Source organism: Phalacrocorax aristotelis, chromosome 2 (assembly GCF_949628215.1).
Source record: "Phalacrocorax aristotelis chromosome 2, bGulAri2.1, whole genome shotgun sequence".
NCBI lineage: Eukaryota > Metazoa > Chordata > Aves > Suliformes > Phalacrocoracidae > Phalacrocorax > Phalacrocorax aristotelis.
Window position 1 is genome coordinate 150410761 of NC_134277.1, and position 22207 is coordinate 150432967.

The following is a 22207-nucleotide window of genomic DNA, read 5'->3' on the forward strand; positions in this document are numbered from 1 at the left end:
AATTGCTACTGTGACTAAAATCATACAACTGCTTATGTGGATACAGACCAAATTGTAGAACCCTTCTATTCATGTCGCAGCTATCTGTTAGGAAGACAACTGTTACACAAAATAGCTTAACCCATATACTTTAGAATATATTTTTTACTATCTAATACAAAATGGAAAATAAAATATGTGTTATTAATTAAATCCTCAGCATATCTTATCTGGAATAATTTAAAAGATTTATACAGATGTACTAGCATAGAAACATTTGACTGTCTTGTGCACAATTTTGAACAATAGTTAACTTTAAAGAATTTAATGAAAGAGACTGGATTAACCAAAGAGAAAAAGTTGAGGAACTTAAAGAGAATCTTTTCTGAAACAGAAAAGTAATTTCATTCATAACATTATGATTCCACATGAAGATATTTTTGCACTTCCAAGTTTATTTTGTTTTATAGACAATTATAAAAATCTGTAATGGATTTTGTTTTCAAGTAAAGTGACCCACCATAATGACAGATTTTATCTGAGAAACCTAAGGTACAGTGTTCAATTTTGTACTGCTTTAATAGAAAACATACCAGCAGATTTTTCAGCAACAGAGAATAGATTTCACATACATTAAACTGAAAGACAAACATAAAACAATCTGAGACACATGACATTCCCAGCTGGGAACCAAATCAGCTTGAGCTCTCTAAAATGTCATGTCACAAGTCAGACAAAGTCTATTTTAAACTCTGTGTCTGTAAATTTAGGGTGAGTGAGTAGGCTTTGTATTGATGTAAGTCACAAGTGTTTGGCCAAACTATGTTGTATGGTGTTTAAATTGAGGATGTTCAATGTTCAATATAATTAAAATAAGTTATTTTTATGGTGACATGGCAAAGAGGTTTATTTATTTATTTATAATTTTAAAAGTACTTATAAATTTTTCTGTTTCTTTCAATACTTCCTTTCTGCTTTCAGCTATCCATACCATAACTCCAGCCATTATCAGGGCATTTTACAGGGAAGCACTAACTCATAGTATTTGTCTCCATAAAATACACATATCCTGTATACTGAACTAAGAGATAACAGCTACTGAGCAGTTAATGTCATTTACATTCCTGTGACAGGAATGACATTTTTGCCATCAAAAACCTGTAAGTAATTTTTCCTTTTACTAATACCTGCTACTTAGCAGAAAGGCAACAGCTCACTAAAGGAAAGAAATTTATTCAATGGCTTCTCCTTTTAAGCCTCTTGATGCTAAACACAAACCACAACAAAATGAAACCAAGCCCCCCCCCCAAAAAAAAATGCAAAACAAAACAAACAAAAAAAACCCAAAAAAACACAAACAAAAAACCCCAGGAAAACGCACACCAACACCACCCCCAGCAAAACAAAAACACTGGGCTATGAAGTATGAACATTCACAGCTATTTCTGATAGGAAAATAGTCATCCTGAAATCTCTAAATCTAAAGGAATCCTCTCAAAGTTGAAATAAATTAGCAAACCAGAGTATGAAAACATTTTAGATGAACAGCTGTTTCTGCTATGGAATAGACATGAGGAAGAATAAATACTATCTTACTGCCTCCAGAAAAGTGAAGCTGTTAGGAAGTGAGCCCTATACCAGCAGTGCTAGTAAACAGCACTCTGAGAAAGAAAACAGTTAAATTCACCAAATCCATTCTCAGATCACCTTCAAGTTAAACATGGCAGAAGTAGAGATCTCTATTACTGCAAAACCGGAGAAAATAAAGAAAAAAAAACCAAAAGGGTGTGTTCAACATCAAAAAATCTTCCTAAATGAGACTGTGGTGAATACCTCTTTCTTTGAACAAAAAAAGATCCAACAAAAAAAAACAAACCAAACAAAAAAACCCACCCAACAATGTAAACAACCAACCAACTGAAAAAAAAAAAACCAACACAAGACATTTAGAAGACATTGTGGCCATAAATCAGCACTAAACAAACTAAATATAGAAAGCTGACTTGTAAGCATTTAATCATTACATGTAATCAAAATAATATCATGTGTTATTATTATAGACTGGAAATTAATATTTCCAAACTTAAGCCATCCAGGTAGGTATCTGACACAAGTTTTCTAGGTTTTTTTCTGTAGTCTACACAGACAACTCCAAACAGCTATTCACCCAGTCTTAAAATGAGGAGGGACAGCTGTAGTGTGACAGTAGAGTAAATCCAAGCATTTTAAGGCATATCCTGTTATACAGAAATTGCTGTTGCATGATATAAAGTACTGCTAGAGCATCTATTTACAAAAAAACCTCCCAAATACTCAAACCATTTCCTAGCTGCCTTAAAATGCTCCAGAAATGCTCTATATTGTGTGCTGTTTAATTAGTCAGAAAAGTGACTACACACTTAGGCCTGAGCAGAATTCAGTCTGTAATGCTGAGTGACTCAGTAGTGCAACTATTAACGGAGAAATGATGGCCTGTGAAAGTTGAATACAGATCCTTCCATTCTTCATAAATGATAAATGGCACCTGAATTGTTAAAGCTAGCAGACAGGAAAATTTCCTGTAATACCAGATTCTCTTGGAATCTATGGAAACAATCTCATCAACCTCAGTAGGATCAGATCTGATATTACACATGCATATTAAAGGGACTAAAAAGATTATTTTAAGCACACACAATTATTTGCACTTTAATGTTCTCACTCAACTTTTCTTCAGTTTTCCTTTTCTGTCTTTTCTTCTCTCAGCTACTTCTTTCGGCTTGGTGACATGAGGCAATGTCTGCTGAAGAAAATGTTTCATTGTGCTTAATGCTTCTGTCTGACCCTTAAATATACAGTGTGTGTCTCTGGCAAATACATACTTGTTCACTTCTCTTTCTCCTTCACTTTTCTTGAAGGTCTAATTTTCTGTTTTGTCCAGAATTTACTGACCTAATGAAGTTACTGCTGATTTCATTGGTGTTTTTCCAGTATCTATTGGGGTCTTCACTCTTTGTCTCTAACAGCTCAGAGAAGATATGCTGTAGCATACAGCTTCCTGTTTGCATACTGCTTGTGAACTATTTTCAACCTTTCACTCTTCTTATTTAAGGGAAGACCTCTGGCACCTGTTCTCTGGCTACATGATTCAATCTGTTCATCCCATTTTGACATGTACCAAAATCCTTATCCTGCAATGTTACTGTTAAACCCCCAGAACTCCTTATTTTTCTTCTACACATACATACAAAGTTTTTTAAATATTCTGCTTTATTACACATCATTGTGTACTCTGTGATTCAGGATTTATGGGCTCTGCTTTCTATTGCGTTCCTTCACTGTCATCTCAAAGGAGACCGCAGAAACTGAAAGATTTTAAAGTTTATATTACGAGATTCCATAGTCATGGTTTGCAGATGTCCAACAAGAAAATTATACACTACACATCAAAGACAGGACTAGACCAAAGATCTGCTCTGCCTAGTGATGAGAAGTGAAGTAATGAGCAGTGGCATTTATTTCTTTGTTTACATTAGATGTATAAAACAAGCTGTACTTTCAGTAGTCCTAAATACTTGATGGTGGTGGAAAGTACAGCAGCATGTGCAGGCTGAGCTTCCTTATTTTATCCCAGATCCATCACTGTCTTCTCCCTCTAGAGTAATGCACAATTTTACCCTCTTAGAAAATTTATCCTTGTCAGCCATAAAAAATTCTGCAGTATTCCTTAGAAGTTCAGCATAAAATAAACAGTTTCCTTCATGTTAACTAATTATGAAAAGAGATTATGAATGTTAAAATCATGGCAATAGTTCTACTATTTCAGATAACAAAATCTCAGGTTTTTTTCTCCCCCAAAAGGCAAGAGAACAAAAAGAAACAAACAAAACAGAATGATCGAGGTAATGGGCAAGAAAATCTCATTTTGACTCACTTCTCCTTCCTATACCCTAAATTTTAAAAGACTAAAAGCTTTGTTCCTTGTAAAGATTGTGTTGGGCAGCCCTAGATAGAGACAATTCTAATAGTACCAGCTGTAATACATAAGACTAATTAAATTACAATTTTCTTTCTACTATCTATATAACATTTCGCCTTCTCTAGGATTTCCCTCTGTCCCCCCCGCCCCCCCCCTGTAATTTGATGAAGGATGTTATCTCACTTGTAATTTATCTTACCAGATACAAATTAATTTTCTATATATATTTGATGATTTGTAAAGGAGTCAAATACAAATTATACCACATTATCAATGGTGAATATTTTCATTCATTAAATAAATGACAGATGCAGAAATGTGTATGAACAGTTGTTAAAATGAGATCAAAAAATGTACGGAATGGGTAAGAAGGTTAATCCACTTTTTGGAAACAGATTTTTAGTGTAAAGATTTAGAAAATAATATATTAAGAAAAACATTCAAGGTCTTAAAAAGGATTGAACATAAAATATCTGTTGTCATTGAATAACATTCCTCGTGAGGTAAAAAGGCCAAAAAGCCAGTTAAATACTCATACCTAGTTTCATGAAATGTCAAGAGGAAAGTAAAAGCAGATACCTCCTCTGTGTGAGCTTCCTGTTTGTTAATTACACTGTAGGTAAAGTATGCAGACACCGTCTGTTTCACTCAGGCAACATTATATACTCAAAGAAAGTATATGAAAGCTTGAAACAAAGTTGCATAGAATTATCTTTCTCTTTATTCCATCTCCTCAAATACTTTTCTTTCCGGGTTAGTAAAATAATATGTCCATACAGCAGTAGTGTAATTCAGGTTGTGTAGCGATTTATACATTATTTTTAAAATCTTAACTTAGAAAAAAAAACCACAACAAAACAACACTCTGATTCCAATAGGGAATATATACCCAGACTGTGCAACATCAAGTATTTGAGAAGGATCACTTCGATTTTGTGAACCTGGACTGAAGAGTAAGAGAAATGCTGAGGCAGTAACACGTCATGGATCCTTTAAACTGCCATAATTAGATCTCAACAGACTGCAAGAGCATGGAGAATTAAATAAAATACTTCTCCTTTCAGATGAAACTCTAAAACCACTTTTCAGGTAAAGCACTGGAAGTACATCAGTAGCTGCTTTATGGCTTTACTCCCATGTCCCATCCATTTTTGTTTGCAACTCCATTCTTAGTCTGCATCAACCTCTTTTTCCACTCAACCTAAATGACTGCCTGAATAAGTGTAGTGCATAATGTTCTCCCCTCTACCTTTTTGGCCTCAACACTAGAAAAAGGAGCATGTCTGAGGATGGAAAGCAGATATGTGAGACTCCCAAACAGGCTTTGGAAGGGGGTAAGGTAGTAAAATCGCAAAAATATTTTGGAGCCAAGGAATTAAAAACTCTATTCATGGCTTCAAAAACCAGACGGAGCAGAGGCACTCTTTCATTACAAATTAAATATCTTTTACTTTGCCCTGTCATTCACATACATCATTCTTCCTTCAAATTACTGTGTTCACACATGTGTATTTGTCATACACATAGAAAGAGTAAGAGTAGGGGAAAACAGGGGCTAATAAAGCTACCAAGCACAGGAAGCACAACAAGGTAAATAATGTCATCGAGAGTCTGTTTCAACCCATGTCAGAAACATTGCTACTGCTAGACAAAATTATATTAGAACAGATCCTGCTAATCTTGAAAAAATATATATAAATTTCACTAACCAGAAATAAAAGGTCATAATGGACCTCATTCAATGAGGTGTTCTGTTTCAGTACTAAAACTGTCTAAAGGGGTTTAATAACAGTTAGTAACTGTTTAGATTTGTCATCATCCTGCCTGTAATAAGATGAAATAGTGCTAGAATGCAAAAAGGAGAAGGGCACTGCTGTCCCTGCAGTGCTACTTTCCGTTTCATCCTATACAAGCACAGCAGGAATGAAAACTCTGCACAGATGTCTCTGAAAGCAGAAACAGGTTAGAAAATGATAACGCCTTTAACATGCCTACATTACATACATCCCTTGTGAAAGACACTAGTCATAACTATGAGCATTCTGGCACTGCCCCAGCTGCCCTTGAAACAAAGCCAAACTAGAAACAGACGCGTGGGTTGTTGGCTGTTTTGTTTTGTTTTGGTTTTAATATAAAAATCTAACTTCATAACAAATCTGTAAGTCTAGGCCAATTCTTTCCCTAACAAAGTCAGAAATACTGTAACTGATTTAAGTTGTTCCCAGCACTACAATTATCCGTGAGTGAACTACTTTATAAAAAAAAAAATAAAATTAATTAATCAACTTACTTGAAAACTGTATGGCAAATCCAGATTTGCTGATATAAAAATCTGTGTCAAACTGGACAGTTACTATGTTGAGTGTACTGTGAATGCCTTCAGGAACAAGGGATCCACTAATTTCTTTTAGTAACATCTCATTCTCAGGTGGACCATCCCAAACTCGTAGAATGTCATGGGATGCCTCAGTATCAAACGCAAGAAATTGGAGGCTGTAAGAACACCATGATTTTATTGTCAGCTTTCATTTTATGCAACATGTCTTTAGCAACAAAACTAAACCAAAAAAGCAAATAAACTTTGATTTCCAAAGGCTGTTTTCCATGATGGTTCACACCTTTATGTTTGGATGCATAAAAGCCCAATATAGAAATGTATTTGAAAGAAAAATACTAACAATATTTGTCTACCATGAAATAAAATATTACTTTAGCCATTCAAATAATCTCTAAGTATCCACATAATCCTTTCAGAAAAGTTTTGCTTTTCTTAAGACAATATTATGTATCACATTCTCATAAAAACAAATTAAATAGAACTGCAAACTCATGCAATTAGTGATATAGTGTGAATAAACATCTAACTGATATGAACTATTGAAATACAAGGTTTTTTTAAAAAATGTAGACTCTTGTACTAAATGGTTCTGATGACTGCAGCACTTTTTACGTATTCAGTCTTATAACTTTGGCATTAAAATAGCATTTGTATTAAATATTTTTAATCAGATTGCCAATTACCTGTTATAGTTTGTTTATATATTTGCAAATATACATATATGAATTGGTTTAAAATTCAGCATTTCACAAAATGATTATTGAAAAAGACAGTTTCAACACAAACATACATATTCAAACTTACAATGCCAAAAATTCTGGCCTTGAGCTGCATCTTAAATTTTAAATCCTAGGTCACTTTTTTTCTCCACTGTACAGGCAAGATTTGATTATTATATAATCAAAAAGTCTGTTGTAATTATAAGATTCTTTTTCAGTACCTGACAATATTTCCTGGGTCTACTTCAATCACCCACATGCAACGCAGATTGTTGTCATATGGAAAAGGATAGCCAGGAGATAAGATTCTTCCCGATGATTCTCCTTTAAAACGGCCCCCACATTCAGCTAATAAAAGACAACATTACGCAGTGTGTTACTTTTAATTCATTACAGATGGTCTTCCAGCAATCAATTTATATATCTACACTCTTGCTGAATCAGTGATAAAACTAAACTGACTGTATGCCCTAAGATTATAAAACAACATATAAGGACTTGAAGTGCCTTAGGAAAGGAACCTGTAAATTTGGTTTTATTTGAATATTTCTGTTTTTCTAATAATTTTGAACACGACATAATAATTAGAAAACATACCATTATATAATGAACATAGACTTTTATTTAAAGAAACCCCACAAACCAAGAACACCATGTCACACTAAAAAAGTAAAATTAAATTAAGAAAACAAAATAAATTAGTAAAAACAAAATAAAATATGTTGGGTTTGTTTTTTTTTTAAGAGAGGAAACATACTAAATAAAAGCAGGTTATTCAGAGAGAAAATCAGCATTGCAGCCTAGAAAAAAAAGTTGTAAAACTTCTTACTCAAAACTTGTCCTCACAGTGAAGCCACAATATTTCTTGGAGGATAACAGATGGCAAGTAGCTCCCTCTTAGATGGCCTCAGCCAGTCATTAGGCAAAACTGAGTATTTAATAATCTTAATCTTTGAGAAAATCTGTTTGGTTTTTTTTTTCCCCCCATGTAGACCCCAGGGACCTTTAAAGTGTTCCTGTGTTGCTGTCCTTCATTTTAAAGTCCCTCTAATGCTTTCTCTCTTGTGAAGTGCAAAGCCAAAATAATGCATCGATTAGATCTCTTGGTATAGCTAAAATGCAGTTTTATTTTGATTTAACGTCACTTAAACTATTTAGTTGAGAGATTTATAACCTTATGATCTGTAAGTTCCGTGATAAAGTATAATTGAAATGCTACTCTTGATGGATTTTTCTGACATAATAAAAGCAAATTTGCAGAGGCAGGTGGCCTTTCATATCTTTTTAAACTACTTTGGCAATCTGTTAATTCCTAAATACTCCTAGAAACATTTTGTAATTATTCAGCTCAGAGGATAGCATAGTCTGTTATTCTTCTAGTAGAGTAAGAATATAGAGTACACTATAAAGAAAAAATTACTCACTGACAAACTGAATTAAATTTTAAATTAACTAAATATCATCCAGGACCACTGAACAACTACTAAATTATAATTTCCAATTTTCACAGAGGATAATCGGTTTGGTTTTTAATTGTGAGTTTTGAAGATTTCCTCTCCCCAGTGGTTTATTTCTGCCTCTCCAGCAAGGTTCCATCTCCCCAGTTTTGATTGTTGCTGAATCAGCTGTGCAAGAGGTGACTCCTCAGAAAGCAGCATCCTGTTGCAATCAGAAGTAACAGAGCAAAACCCTTTTTATCTTACTTCTCCAGATTGCTTTCTATGAAGACAATTGTGATTAAAAAAATCTTAATTTTACCTTCAAGTGCCAATGCTAAAGATTCTGATATGGATGTTAAAGGAAATATATATTATACTACATTTCTTCCTGCAAATTCCATGTATGTTGTCTAGTAACATTTACTACGTTTAAGATTTATGATTACTATAACTGCTTGAAAACAGTTTTGTTAGTGTTGTCAATATCACATTCTTCAATAAAGTGATACTAAAACAAGAACAGTAACATTTTTGAGCCAATTTCTGATAGTAGCAGCAAATTAAATTGTCTCTTGACTTACATTGGTCATAAATATCCAGGAAATAATTTTATTTGTACATGCCAACCTAAAATATTTCATGCAAAGCATCACTGTTTTCACAGATTCTTGGGGTTTGAACAACCTGTAGACCCTAAAAAAAATCTTGTGGTGGGCTGGGACCAAGTTCTTGTAAGCATGAGACTTGAGTGCATACAGCTACCTGACTCAAAAAAGTACTCCAAAAATAAAGGGCATCAATGCTGCGAAGAAGCTTTGTTTTAATCTGATTTTAACTAAAAGTGAATGTTGAAGGAAAGAGTCCTATAAACAAGAAAAGTTAAAACAGTTTAACTGCTGATTCTTCTTCATCTCATGCTGTTTAATCCATCACTGAATTTAAAGTCTCAAAAACAGTTTTGATCATGGATGAGTAATAGATGTTCAGACTCAGGCTGTTGTTTGGACATATTAAAGAGGTATCTAAAAGAGGTCTCAGTCCTGTACAAAAACCATTGAGATGCAATTTTATTGTTTTCTTTGGGGAACATATCTAATTTGATCATGTTTTTTCTTACTGATCTTCTTGCACATTTCCTAACTGCCGTTCTGCTTCCCAGTTCTCTTCTAGTTTATTACCTCATGTTATATCGTTACTAAGACATCATTAATCTTTTAATATATATTTTTCAGCCCAAGAAGACATCAACTAATATCTATGACCTTTTATAGGATTCATACTCCACCCCTTCAAGAGTATTTAAAAGCATCTGCAGTGATGTAGAAGGTATGTGGAATTTAAGGTCATTATTAACATTTGGTATTCAGAACCTTTTTTGATTTCTTAAGCTTGTCTCTACAAAAAACTCACTTTTAAAAATTAGAATTATTTTAAAATTTATTTAGACAAATCTATGCAATCCTGAGGTTGGGATGGATACTACTGCTGATACAGACAGCAGCTTTACAACTGTTTAATTCTCTGGATGCAAGTAACATGTTTTACTACTTGGCTATGATGAAATACCTAACTGAAATAAACAAAATCTATATAAATAATTCCTAAGTTCATTTAAATTATTACATCTATGTACTTTTGTTTGCATAAAGAAGAGCAATACATGCAAATACGTGATATTCTGAACTGTATGGTTAAGTAACCTCCCTGTAAATAGCAAACTAATAGATATTTTTTGAATAAGATTAATTTAAAACTCAAGAAATTTATACTACATATTGATTCACATTGTAAATAGGTTCACCTATGCAGAAGGTTTTGGAATAATTATAATGTAGTTTCTATAGAGTCTTAATAGAGTGCTTAATTTGTGTAATTTTTTTTGAAAGATAGTGATTTGAGTTGGATGGTTTACCAGCACTGCAACAAAAAAGAATATAAAACCTTGAGTATATGCAGCATATAATCACTTTTAAGTGACATCCAGATTCAGCTTTGGATTTCAGTTTGTTGACATTTTTTGTTAGCTTCTATCAACTCTGAATCTGGCTCACTTCCTAATCCAAGGTGGCCAACTTGTATCTTTTGAGCTGTATGCATCTATTTTGGAGACAGACAGAATAACCTAAATCCAGGGACCTTCCTCCAAACAGCCTCTATCATATAGGAGGCAAACAGCAACAGTGTTTCTCTCCCATCTGTGGCCTATTCTAGTGAGACCCTTGCCCTAGACCTTTTAGATTTGCACTGTACTAGGTTTTGAATATTTGCTTAGAACATGAGAAAGTTGAATCTCCCACAGTTAGTGTAAACAGTGCACAGTACATAATCTAGATAATCAATAAAAAGAAAGGAAGGAATAACTTGAGACATATTTACCTCAGTTTGTTTTAAAACTAAGCAAGAAGTCACTCGTGTATATATATATATATATATATATCTCCATATCTATATATATCTATATATATCCCCCTGAGTGGTACTGTGGTGATACATCCCGCAATTTTTAATCCTTATAATGGAACATAAAATACAATTTGTTGTTCAAACTTTTAATTTCAACTTTCTAGCACCTTCAAATTTTGTTTGATCTTTTTATGTCGATTTCCATTGTAGGTTCTTTGTACACTTCTTATTTGCTACTTGCACATTCCATTACCATGCCTTCCACCTAGTTCTTTGGTTTTACATATCCTAAATGATGTAGAAATTAGTTAAGTCTCATCACAAGTCTGGGATTTAAGCATTTATCCCTAATTATTACTCTTAGAGAGCTGTTCAGTTCTTATTTGCTGCATATTTTTCCTAAATGGTCTTTGTGTCTTGATAAAGATACGCTAAAGTACACTGTTTTCTGTCAAACCTAAATCTAGGCACAAAGTGCATTTCACCTGTTGCTTCCCTTACTCACTCAGTCCCAATTTCCTATAAAGGGAGATGCAAACAGAAAAAAATTAGTAGAATGATTAAGTCTTGTCTTCTTTTTTCTCTCCTATAGAAGAAATGGAGCTTGTAGATAACTGCACAAATTATAAAGTGATTGTAATACTATAATAAAGTGTAAAATATTGTGTTATTCATCACAGCAACATAACAGAAGCCAAGTGACAAAAATACCATATAATTCTATATCACTTCATAATTTTAAGTTTTTATTTTAATTTATTTTATAGTATTTATATGAAAATATATGAAAAGTTTTCTAGCTTAATGTTATTTATATAAAATTAGAAAAAATATATTAGTTTTATAACACCTCATAAAACTTACATAGTCCTGACTTTCTGATCGAACTGCCTTTTTATGTTGACTATTTTCTGACTATAACTAGATTTTCACATATTAGGAACTTCAGTATGCACAAATGTTTAATAATTACTATTTGTTTTAAACCTAAAGAAGGCAACACCACTCACATAGTCTTAGATGAGATTTATGCAGACAGATCTGCAAATCTATGTGTAAGTAGATATGTATACATACAGATCAGATTTCACATAGATCTAACAATCCTTACAATATTTTCTTTCTTATTTTCAGATAATACTTTAAGTAAATAAAAAAATAAGAGTCTAATACCAATACAGGATGGCAGAGGATAGTCCCATGCCCTTCTTTCCCCAGTCATACACTTTAGAAGGCTACTTCCATGGAGTGTATAACCTGGATTGCATCCATAAATTATAGTGCTTCCAGCAAAATGGCCTTGGTCACTGATTTTATACCCAAACTGTGGCACACCAGGGTCCTCACAATGTGAAAGCTCAAAACCTGTGGTGGGAATAAAACATTGTAGTTACAAAATCAACCAGATAAATACATTAATGAAATTAAAACTTTCTGAAATTCTGAAATTAATTTCTGAAATTAAAGGGTTCTTCTCTGTTTTTAAACAGTCTAAGTAGGATAACTGTCTATACCCCTCACTTAGAGTATGCAAACCAAACTGTGTCATAACATCATTTCCTAAAAGTCCAATTAAAGACTGAGAAGAAAGCTCATTATTATTATCAATCACTTCTAAAATGGTATGATAAATTATAAAATGGCAGTTAAAGTGATGGTTCATTTATTTTGATGACAGTCTAGTTTGTGAATAGATATTTAAAGGCTCATAAACAAAATTGCACAACCAATTTGTTTGTTGTTACTGTGCACAGTAACACCAATGGCACAATAGTACCTATGGCACCAAAGAAATTCTGTTATATTCATTAATCCCTACCCCAATCCTGCATTCAGTAGTTTGTTAATTTAAGAACTACATGATAGTTACAATGGAACTGCAATAGGAAGCAATGATAACCATGACATAAAGAATTCAAGCCAAACAATTTGGACATTTCTGAGAATTAGATGTGGAGCAAGGAGGAAGCAAAATGGCTTGAATTGTACAGAAACAGGGAAGCATATTAACATTTGGGGAAACAAACTATAATCTGGGAGAAAGATTTTCTATGCAAAGTAAGATTTTCTTTTATTAACTGAGAAGCAGCTCGAAACCTCACTTTTTTCAAAATCAAATGTATTTTATCAATATCATGCAGGTCAAAATGTTTGTAGGTAAAAAAGGCACTTTGTGTCAGATTGGTATTCCTATATGTAGGTAAAATGGGAAGGTGACATGAAGGATTTTTCATGTCTGCATTGTTAAGTGGTCTTACAAAACATTTGTCCATCTGGTCACCAGTTGGAAGTCTTTCACAATCTATCCTCAGGTGCTGAATCATTACTATTGACTGAAAAAACATTCATTATTTTATTTCACAGACATAATGTTTCAGGTTGGATAAGGCTGTTTGCTCACATAAGGAAAAAGATGTGTCAAATACTGTACCTTCCCAGTTATTCATTCAGCTCATTTAATGTCTCACTGAAAATGGTTTGCCTTCTGAAGAGCCTCCACCACCTCTGAGATGACCTTTTCTCATCCCTAGCACTGCAGAAGCTCTAAAAGAGGCTAACATGAGTCCCAAATGAAGACCTTTCTTTGATATTGCCAGTCTGGATGCTTACTGACCACTTAGAATTTCCTGTCCTCTAAGAAAATTGTTGATCATTCCGTGTGATAAGAAGTTAACATGTGCCCTTATCCCTCAGACAACCTTGTCTCTGGACAGTCTGCTTATAGACACAGCACCAAAGTAGTCTTTTTAACTGACCACTTCCTTCTTGAGGGTGAAAGTGTAACTCCGTTGCCTAAGCGTAGGTACTAGCAGCATTTTTGCTGCCCTAAGTATATTTCAGCTATCCAGACATTTCTGGCATTTGTGGCAACAGGACCAAAGGGAAATCTGTATCCTTTTGGAGAAGCACCTGGTAGCTAGGGGCATAGTGAAAGGGGTATAGAAAGGCAATAGTTGGTTCTTTTAAGCAGCTGCAGGAACATGAATGCCACAATGTACCCCTGAAGACACGAAGTGTTTTATTATAGCTCATGGGGATATTATTTACTGCTTAAAAGCATCAGGGTAAGTCCATGGTACTTTTGGAAGGTTTCATTGTCTACATCTATGCAAAACAAATATTAGCTATCTTTCCCAAAATGGGAAATGGCCAATGGGTGATAATCAGTGGCACAAAGTCTAGTTGGAGACCAGTAAATAGCAGTCTGCCCTAGTGGTCAGTACTGGGTCCTATCTTGTTCAACATCATCATTAATGATCTGAATGATCAGGCAAAGTGTACCCTCAGCTACTTTGCTGATAGCACCAAAGTGGGAGGAGTAGCTGGTATGCCAGAGGATCATGCTGCCAGCCAGAGCAACCTTGACAGGCTGGAGAAATGGGCTGACATGAACCTCAGGAAGTTCAGCAAGAAGAAGTGCAAAGTCCTGCATCTGGGAAGGAGCAAACTCGTGCAGCAAGATATGCTAGGGGCCACCCAGCTGAAAAGCAGCTTGGCAGAAAAGGACCTGGGGGTCCTGGTGGATGTCAGACTGAACAGAAGTCAGCAATGTTCCCTTGTGGCCAAGAAGGCTAATGGTATCCTGGGCTGTGTTAGGAGGCACATTGGCAGCAGGTTGACAGAGGTGAACCTTCCCCTCTACTCTAAGCACTGTTGAGACCACATCTGGAGTATGGTGTCCAGTTCTGGCTCCCCAGTACAAGAGATGTGGAGCTAATGAAGAGAGTCCAGTGAATGGCCAATAAGATGATTAAGGGATGGGAGAATTTCTCCTATTGGTAAAGGCTGAGAGACATGGGGCTGTTCAGCCTGGAAAAGAAAAAGGCTCAGGGGGGATCTTATCCAAGCATATATAGCTGAAGGGAGACTGTAAAGGAGATGGAACATACTGAGTCTGGCTGTGATAGAGGTAATTATCTTCATAGCAGCCTATATGGTGTTGTGCTTTAGATTGACTAAACCAGTGTTGATAACACACTAATGTTTCTTCTGTCACTGAGTAGTACTTGCACAGCATCAAGTCCTTCTCTGTTTCTTACTCTGCCCCTGCAGGATGTAGGCTGGAAGTGGGCAAGGGGCTGGAAGGGAACACAGCTGGAAGAGCTGACCCCAACTGAACAAAGACACATATTCCATGACATATAATGTAATGCTGAGCAACAAAACTGGGGGACAGTCTTTCTAAAGCTGCTATTGCTCAGAGACTGGGTGAGCACTGCTCTGCTTGTGGGAGGTGATGAGTGCCTTTGCATCACTTGTTTTTTCTTTTTCTCTTTCCTCCCTGTCTTTATTTTGACCTATGAGTTTTTCCTCAACTTTTCTCTTCCAGTTCTACAAATACCTACAAAAGAAGATTCAGCACTGTTCAGGCTAATAACTGTTGTATTCTATGAGACTGCACGTCTTAACAGGATATGGAAGGCCTATCTTAAATCATAGGGTACTGTCCTATGCTATCACAGGCTATTAGGTGGTATAATTATGCAACTTCAACCTGAAAAAATAATTGCATACTATTGTAGTATCCTGAAAGATTTTCCTTTCATTCTGCTAGATTTATATTTGTTTTAAAAACACAATGGAGAGTTTCTGAAACACAAGAACACTTTGAAGAGGTGAATATGAATATTTTAAGCATGGGGAGAAAAAAGGTTGTTGGCAGCTGCATTGCAGAATTACCTTGTAATACTGGTCTGCTTGCTAAAATTTCAGTTTTATATAATAATTCAGTGATGAAAAAATAATTATACACTAAAGAAGTTATATACCTTACATGTCAATAGACACACATAACAATCACATACATTTTCAGAAGTTGTGATGTGATAAAATAGATGTATATCACTGTTTCCTGTATACCCTCTAAGACAGTCAGACAGTCCTCGGATTTGTGACGATGCCAATCCACCACCCCGACCCTCTTCACCAGCAAAGACCACTTCACTTTACCCTCCCTTGCCACCTTCTTCTCCACCATCATGTTGCGAAGAGGAGGAGGGGAGAGCAAATGGTTTGGGGGATGCACAATTGTGGGAATTGGTAAAAAGGCTGGAAACTTTAGAGGCTCGCCTAGGGGCACCGCCGGAAGAGTTACCAGCTCCTCTGTCTGTGCCATGCCCCGGACCATCGGGGTCTAACCCGTTCGTCCCAAATAAAACACCGGGTGGGACCAGTGCTCTTGTACCAATGCCAGTGCCACCAGCGTCGGTGGTATTTGGGCAAGGGTTGTTGGCGGGGGGGCGGGAGACCAATCCATGCGATGGAAAGGGGTGATTCGAGATGCCATGATAGAAGGGCAGTTTTTGCCACTGGCATTTCCAGTTGTAGCAGATAATAAGGGGAGAGGGGTGTGGGAAGCGTTGGATTGGAAAATATTGAAGGAGGCCAAAAATGCTGTTGCTCAATATGGGTTAAAATCACCATATACTCAGTCTGTGTTACAGCACATTTTTTCCTCACAGTTATTAACTCCTTATGACTCTAGGATGATTGTCCGGATGCTGTTGCCACCCTCGCAGCAGCTACAATTTTTCCAACATTGGCAGACTGCCTGCGATAGGGCAGCCTCGATACCTCGACAGCAGGGTGATCCTCTGTTTGGTGTACAGGCTCAGATGCTAATAGGAGCAGAGCCTTGCCACGCTTAACAAACTAGGATGCTGGCTAGCGAAACAGAACAATGCCACAACATTAGCGCTTAGTGGGCTTTAACTGAGGTACATTCGGTACGGCATGTGACTTTACAAAATCGTGCAGCCTTAGATTTCTTGTTATTAGCCCAAGGTGATGGTTGTGAGGAGTTAGAAGGTATGCATTGTATAAACCTTACAGATAACTCCAATTCAATTTACCAGCAACTAGATCAACTTAAGAAACTAACCAATGAGTTAAAAACTAGCTCTCTAGGCCTTGATTCATGGCTAACTGGGTTAGGTATCTCAGGACGGGTAAGAGATTTAATTACCCATGGGCTTGTGTTATTACTAGGATTATTATTAACTGTGCTAATATTAGGATGTGCCTTTAAGTGTTTCATTAAAGCAGTAGAGCGCATGATGACTGGAGTCTGGATTGTTCAAAAACAAAAAGGGGGATTTGTGGGATATCTGGAAAGCCAAGGACACGTAGTGAACAATCCAGGCTCAGACTCTGTGGACTTAATCTGCCTGTGAACAAGGAGGCCTCAAGGATGTCGCAAGTTAAAACCAATGTATGTAGCTATTGCTAACAAATGTGATTTTGTATTCTCCAAGACTTACAAAGTGGCATTGTACAAACTTACTATGGGAATTGCAGGATGGCATTACGTCTTCCTAATAAGTTGCAGATTCCAAGGTTGGCCACAGGCGCTACTCTGTCAACAGGGGCCGCATCCCATATCACCGGCGGGAGTGTCTCGTTACAGCGTAGCAAAACCAGGGCAATCCACATTCGGGAGTTGCTGATGCTGCTAGTGGCTATCCTTATGATAAAGCCAAAGGCCGTACTGACCAATTAACAATAGGCTTGTGTGTAATAAGGTGATTACAGAGCTATATTAACTGTGCTGTGTCTGTAATAAACTGGCATTTGCTTGATCATATTGGTCATGTGCTGTGTCCGTGACTTCCGCGTCAGCAAGTAATGAGTGATTTGCTGCTGATTTTATCATTATTTGTCTTTTGACCCATTTTCATCTTCTGAGCAACAAATATTCATTCCTTGAAAATTATAACTCTAATACTTCTGTTTTGTCAAATACTTACTGGTATACACAAGCTGAAAACCTTCATCAGTGCCTTCCATGTCTGAGTTAAATTCCAACCACAAATGATTTGAAGTACTACTTAGTGTCAGGCCTCTTAATGATGCGCCAGTATATGCACCCAGCAGGTGAGCAGTATTGTCTTTGCCATCGTAGATCTGTAAAACAAATGTGAGTTTTACAGTTATGAAGGAAAAAATATGAGGTATTTGGTTTACAAAATAATTCTGTACATGTCCATTAGGAAGGAGGACAGCTCTGCCAAGGAAGATCTATTGCCAGTCAACCTGGAGTACTATTTGGGTATGCTGTTTGCCTCTCTTAAGGTGACTTAACCATGGTGATTTTTCAAATGCACAATTTAAAATATGTCAGTTCCTTTTTTGCATAATAATAGAAGTGGGCAGAGGTGACATATCAGCTTAATGTTTTCAAACACCTGTGTTTTCTCTTACTCTGCCAGTATTGTAATTCCGGTCACAAACTATCAGCAAACATCGATTCTGTGTAGCTGTGTCTGCCTCGAGTCGCTGAGGTGACCTGACTCACCACATTATTGGCATAACAAGAAAGCTCACATCTCCCCAAATCTGGCTTTTTAAATAAACCCATGATTTTTTTTCTGTGTAAAGAGAGGTTCAAATATTACTATAAAGTAAAAGGAGACTAGGAAATAAAATAAATCGAACTGCTTCTGTGAGTTGAAAAAGTAATGTAATCTATATGTAAATTGGAATACAGCAATTTTATTATTTATTTTTCTTCAAGAGTTGTTATTTTCCATATTTGAAACAGTAATTTCTATCAGACTAATAAATATATAAACCAATATTTTAATAATTCTCAGCCAATTTCCTTACAAGCTTGGTTGCTTTAAAATATTACAAGTTGCTGCATTCTTATAATTCCTAAAAATAGTTAAAATATAACTTAACAATAATAGCTAAGCCAACCACTATGTCCAGTAGGATTTATTTAGTGACTTCTTTAACAACTATAACTTTGATAAATGGGTTTAAAGAAAAATTTCACTTGCAAACCAGTAAAATGACCTCTGAATAATTTTCAAATTGTAATACAGGGAAATTCTAAAGCTCTAATAAAAAAAATAGGAAATTGTCTCCAGTTCTAAACAAGGTCTAACTCTATTAATTTGAAATGCAGTGAAAGCCGACATTTGTAAACAGGAATCTATACACAATGAAGTTAAAAAATACATCAGCAATATTAGTAAGGCAACAAAGTGAAATTTTATTATGCCTGCTCCCCATCTGTTAGAATGACTTATACACGTAAATCCTATTTTACAGAAATAATTTTGTCTCTGATAACAAAGACTTTACATTTAATGATATGCTGAAATAAAACAAATAAGCCATTTCTAAATAATTGTACAGCAGTTTAAGAAACACAACAAAATGACTCAGTATCATTCCTTGGTTTTTTACTGAAACAAATAAATTCCAAGCAAACTTCACATTTAAATGCCAATGTCCTTAAACAGAGTAAAAATAAGAAAGTAAAGCAAACCAAAAAAATGATTTTAAAATATACATAATTTTAAAACAAATGTCTTAATTTTATTTAAAACTTATTTAAAACCATACTGAGATCAGAACAGAAGAAAAACCAACTGAAAATTAGTTCTGAAATGGGCTTAGTTTTGTTTCAGTAACTGAGAGGAAAACGTCTGTTCCAGAATTATTGCTATCCTACGGAGATATTTACATCATGGGAGATTTAAAGAAAACCCAGCTTGAACTTGATGCTCTTTCTCCTAATCTCTCCAAGCTACTTATAACTAACAACACCCAAGGATTCAGGATTTATTTTGTATTTAAACGTTATACAAGAGTAATCCATTTCCTGTTATGTGCGTATCACTAATAATTAACCAAAGGCAGCTATTAATGTTATATCAATTCTTCTCAACGTCTTGACATAACTTCCCATAAGCCACTTCATTATAAAAATTTTCTTCATGTTAGACTTTCTCCAGACATACTTTATTGCCAATTTTATTAACTGGGCTACCACGTTAAACATTTCACATTGGCACACTGATGTCTCTCCAGAGGTGACACTAAATCTACTTTATGGGCTAACTAGCTGCCCCACTGTATAATACTTTTAAGCCTATATCATTTCTATAGGGAACAAAATTTAAAGTACCCTAACACTTTTGAAACTCTGTGATTCTTTGAGTAGGAGAACTGCATTTGGATGAGGGAGGGATGTGATTCATTTCAACATGAACTTGATTTTTTTTCTTCTGGTTGCTGACTTTCAAATATTCAAAGTAACACATATGTCTCTTCTTGAGATAGTGAGGTCTCCGTTAGGACAATGGATGCATATTTTGTAGTATAATTCTAAATTTAAGTCACATTGTGGTTTTTTTGTGCTTCATTCAAGTTAACGGGCACTAAATAGAAAATTCTACATGTAATTTAAATGATACAGCTATTCCAAATCTATATATTTTTAAATGTATTTAAGTTGCAAAGAAAGTGGTAACAGCCTGAATTCTCTTACGAGATCTGCAGAACCAGCATTTTCTTTCTAACCTTCCTAAAATATGTGGGAGTTTTGCTAAAGATTTTTAATGAGTTAGCAATTCAGCTTCAAAATTTGATCCAGAAGATGAGATTATATGTGAATTAAGGTAACACCATTATCTTATTTTTAACATAGAAATATTCTTTTGAGTGTTAAATGTATGGCCAAGAATAATCATTATGAAAATATTCTTCACTTGGATGCATTTTCCTTAAAGTCAACCTGTGGCATTAATGCAAAGATAATTGATGCATGACTGTATAATGCCTGAATATGCCAGTGACAAGCCATTCAGAAAAAAGAGGTCCATCTTTATGAGCTATTTAAAGCCCTGATCTGTTAAATAATTAATTCATAAAAAGGAGCAAAGGTACAGAAAATTGCATTAATGTTCTTCATATCACAATATTTTGAAATGTTATAGGGAAGGATGCTAATAGTGAACATTGTTTACATAAATATGATTTGAACTGATAGATGTAACGCTTAATCTGGAGATGGGACTTATGTTTGCATTTACAGTTAGCAAATAAATAAAGCTTCCTAAGCTTCTGAGGGGCTCCATTATCAACAAATTTTAAATTGAAATTAAGATAGCAGAAAAAAGGCCATTATTTAAGTACACAACATTTTAGCAAGGGAATAGTATAAAGAGAATGTATAAAATTTGTGCATTTTAATCAAATGATTTTTGAGATTTGCTATTGAAACATAAAAGGCATATGGATATGAAGATCTGTGCCTTTATAAAGGGAAGAAACAACATAAAATCAGCAGTTCAGAGCTGAGGCTGTCAACACCCTGTCAAATGTATCATTTATATCACATGCAAATAGAAGCACTAATATAAAGAGAGAAAAAGGCCCATATGTAGGGTTTTTTTTTGGTCCCCTACATTTATTACCTATCTCTCACTCATTTTCAGGATGATATTGCTAAAAGGATTATGTTAGCAAGTGTGAAGATTCTTAAGAAACAAATTAGCAAAAAGCCCCAAACATTCCCTCCCTTTGAAGGCTTTGCACAAAAACCCTCAAAAACTGAACCATGTGCACACATTTCAAAGCTGGCCCACAGGTGAGACAGCAAACAAACTCAGTAAAACTGAATCCTCCATATTTGCAGGAGCACAAAGAGTGCTGAGCCAAGCACAGGGGGAGGTGATCCTTAATGTCAGTTTTTCTGTTTGGTTTACTGACACATTGTTACCTGCTTATTGCTGCACTGAGTGTTTTAATAGAAGGAAGAATAAAAAATGCTTCATTACAGTATCAACAATAATTCTTAAAGCCATTTTTTTCCACATAGGTGCAATCTCACCTGGCACATCAACTCTCACTCTACATACTGCCAAGAACATTACCTACTATGGAAGAAAAAAAAAAAAAATCACCACACACAACCGATGTTCTCTTTCCATCTCTGCCCCTTTCATACCTGGTTGTTCTTTCTCTTTTGTTTTAGGTTCATTTATGGGATCTACCTACAGATTTTTTGGGGTGGGGCTTTGGTTTTTTAATATTAGCAAAAAACCTACTAATTAATTAGTACTATGCATAGGTACATTTTTGTTGTTGAAATCTACTGAAAATAAAACAATCATATTATCTTTGTTCAAGCTTCAATTTTAATAAAAGATGTCTTTCCCCCCAGTAAATTAGAAAAGTATATTAGAAGATCTTTGACATAAACGAATACTTTCTACATTCAGCCGATTTCAACACAAAGTGTTCAACACTAACAATAGACTATTCAGGCAAGTAGGAGAATGGCAGCTCTGTTCCTTTCCATGCCAGTATAAAGGGTTTGCTTATAGCTATTAGAGAATACAGAGTTTACAAGCAAAACTGGCAGATGGAGATAAAAGTGGGGGAAAAAGCAGGGAGAAACGTTCTCATACTTTAGAAACCATGCATTCTTTTGCCCTGCCTTTCTCATATGCATTTTACTCTAAAAATTTTGAATTCTGGAAACAGTGCACAAACTTAGTTATCAGTACAATTACAAAGAAGGCAACAACTGCTATATAGTTTAACAGAGATTAATATCAAATGGATCGGCATATAG

The 22207-nt window shown here is 35.2% G+C and overlaps 1 protein-coding gene across 1 annotated transcript in view; it reads right to left on the reverse strand.

The window, feature by feature from the left end:
- CSMD3 (CUB and Sushi multiple domains 3) overlaps positions 1-22207 on the reverse strand; it is a 614053-nt gene that overhangs the window by 233031 nt on the left and 358815 nt on the right. The window contains exons 24-27 of the mRNA XM_075085810.1: positions 17583-17739; positions 12010-12201; positions 7216-7342; positions 6228-6430 (exon numbers count right to left, since the gene is read on the reverse strand). Of these exons, the coding sequence (XP_074941911.1) occupies positions 6228-6430; positions 7216-7342; positions 12010-12201; positions 17583-17739 (679 nt within the window). The remainder of the gene's footprint in view (positions 1-6227; positions 6431-7215; positions 7343-12009; positions 12202-17582; positions 17740-22207) is intronic.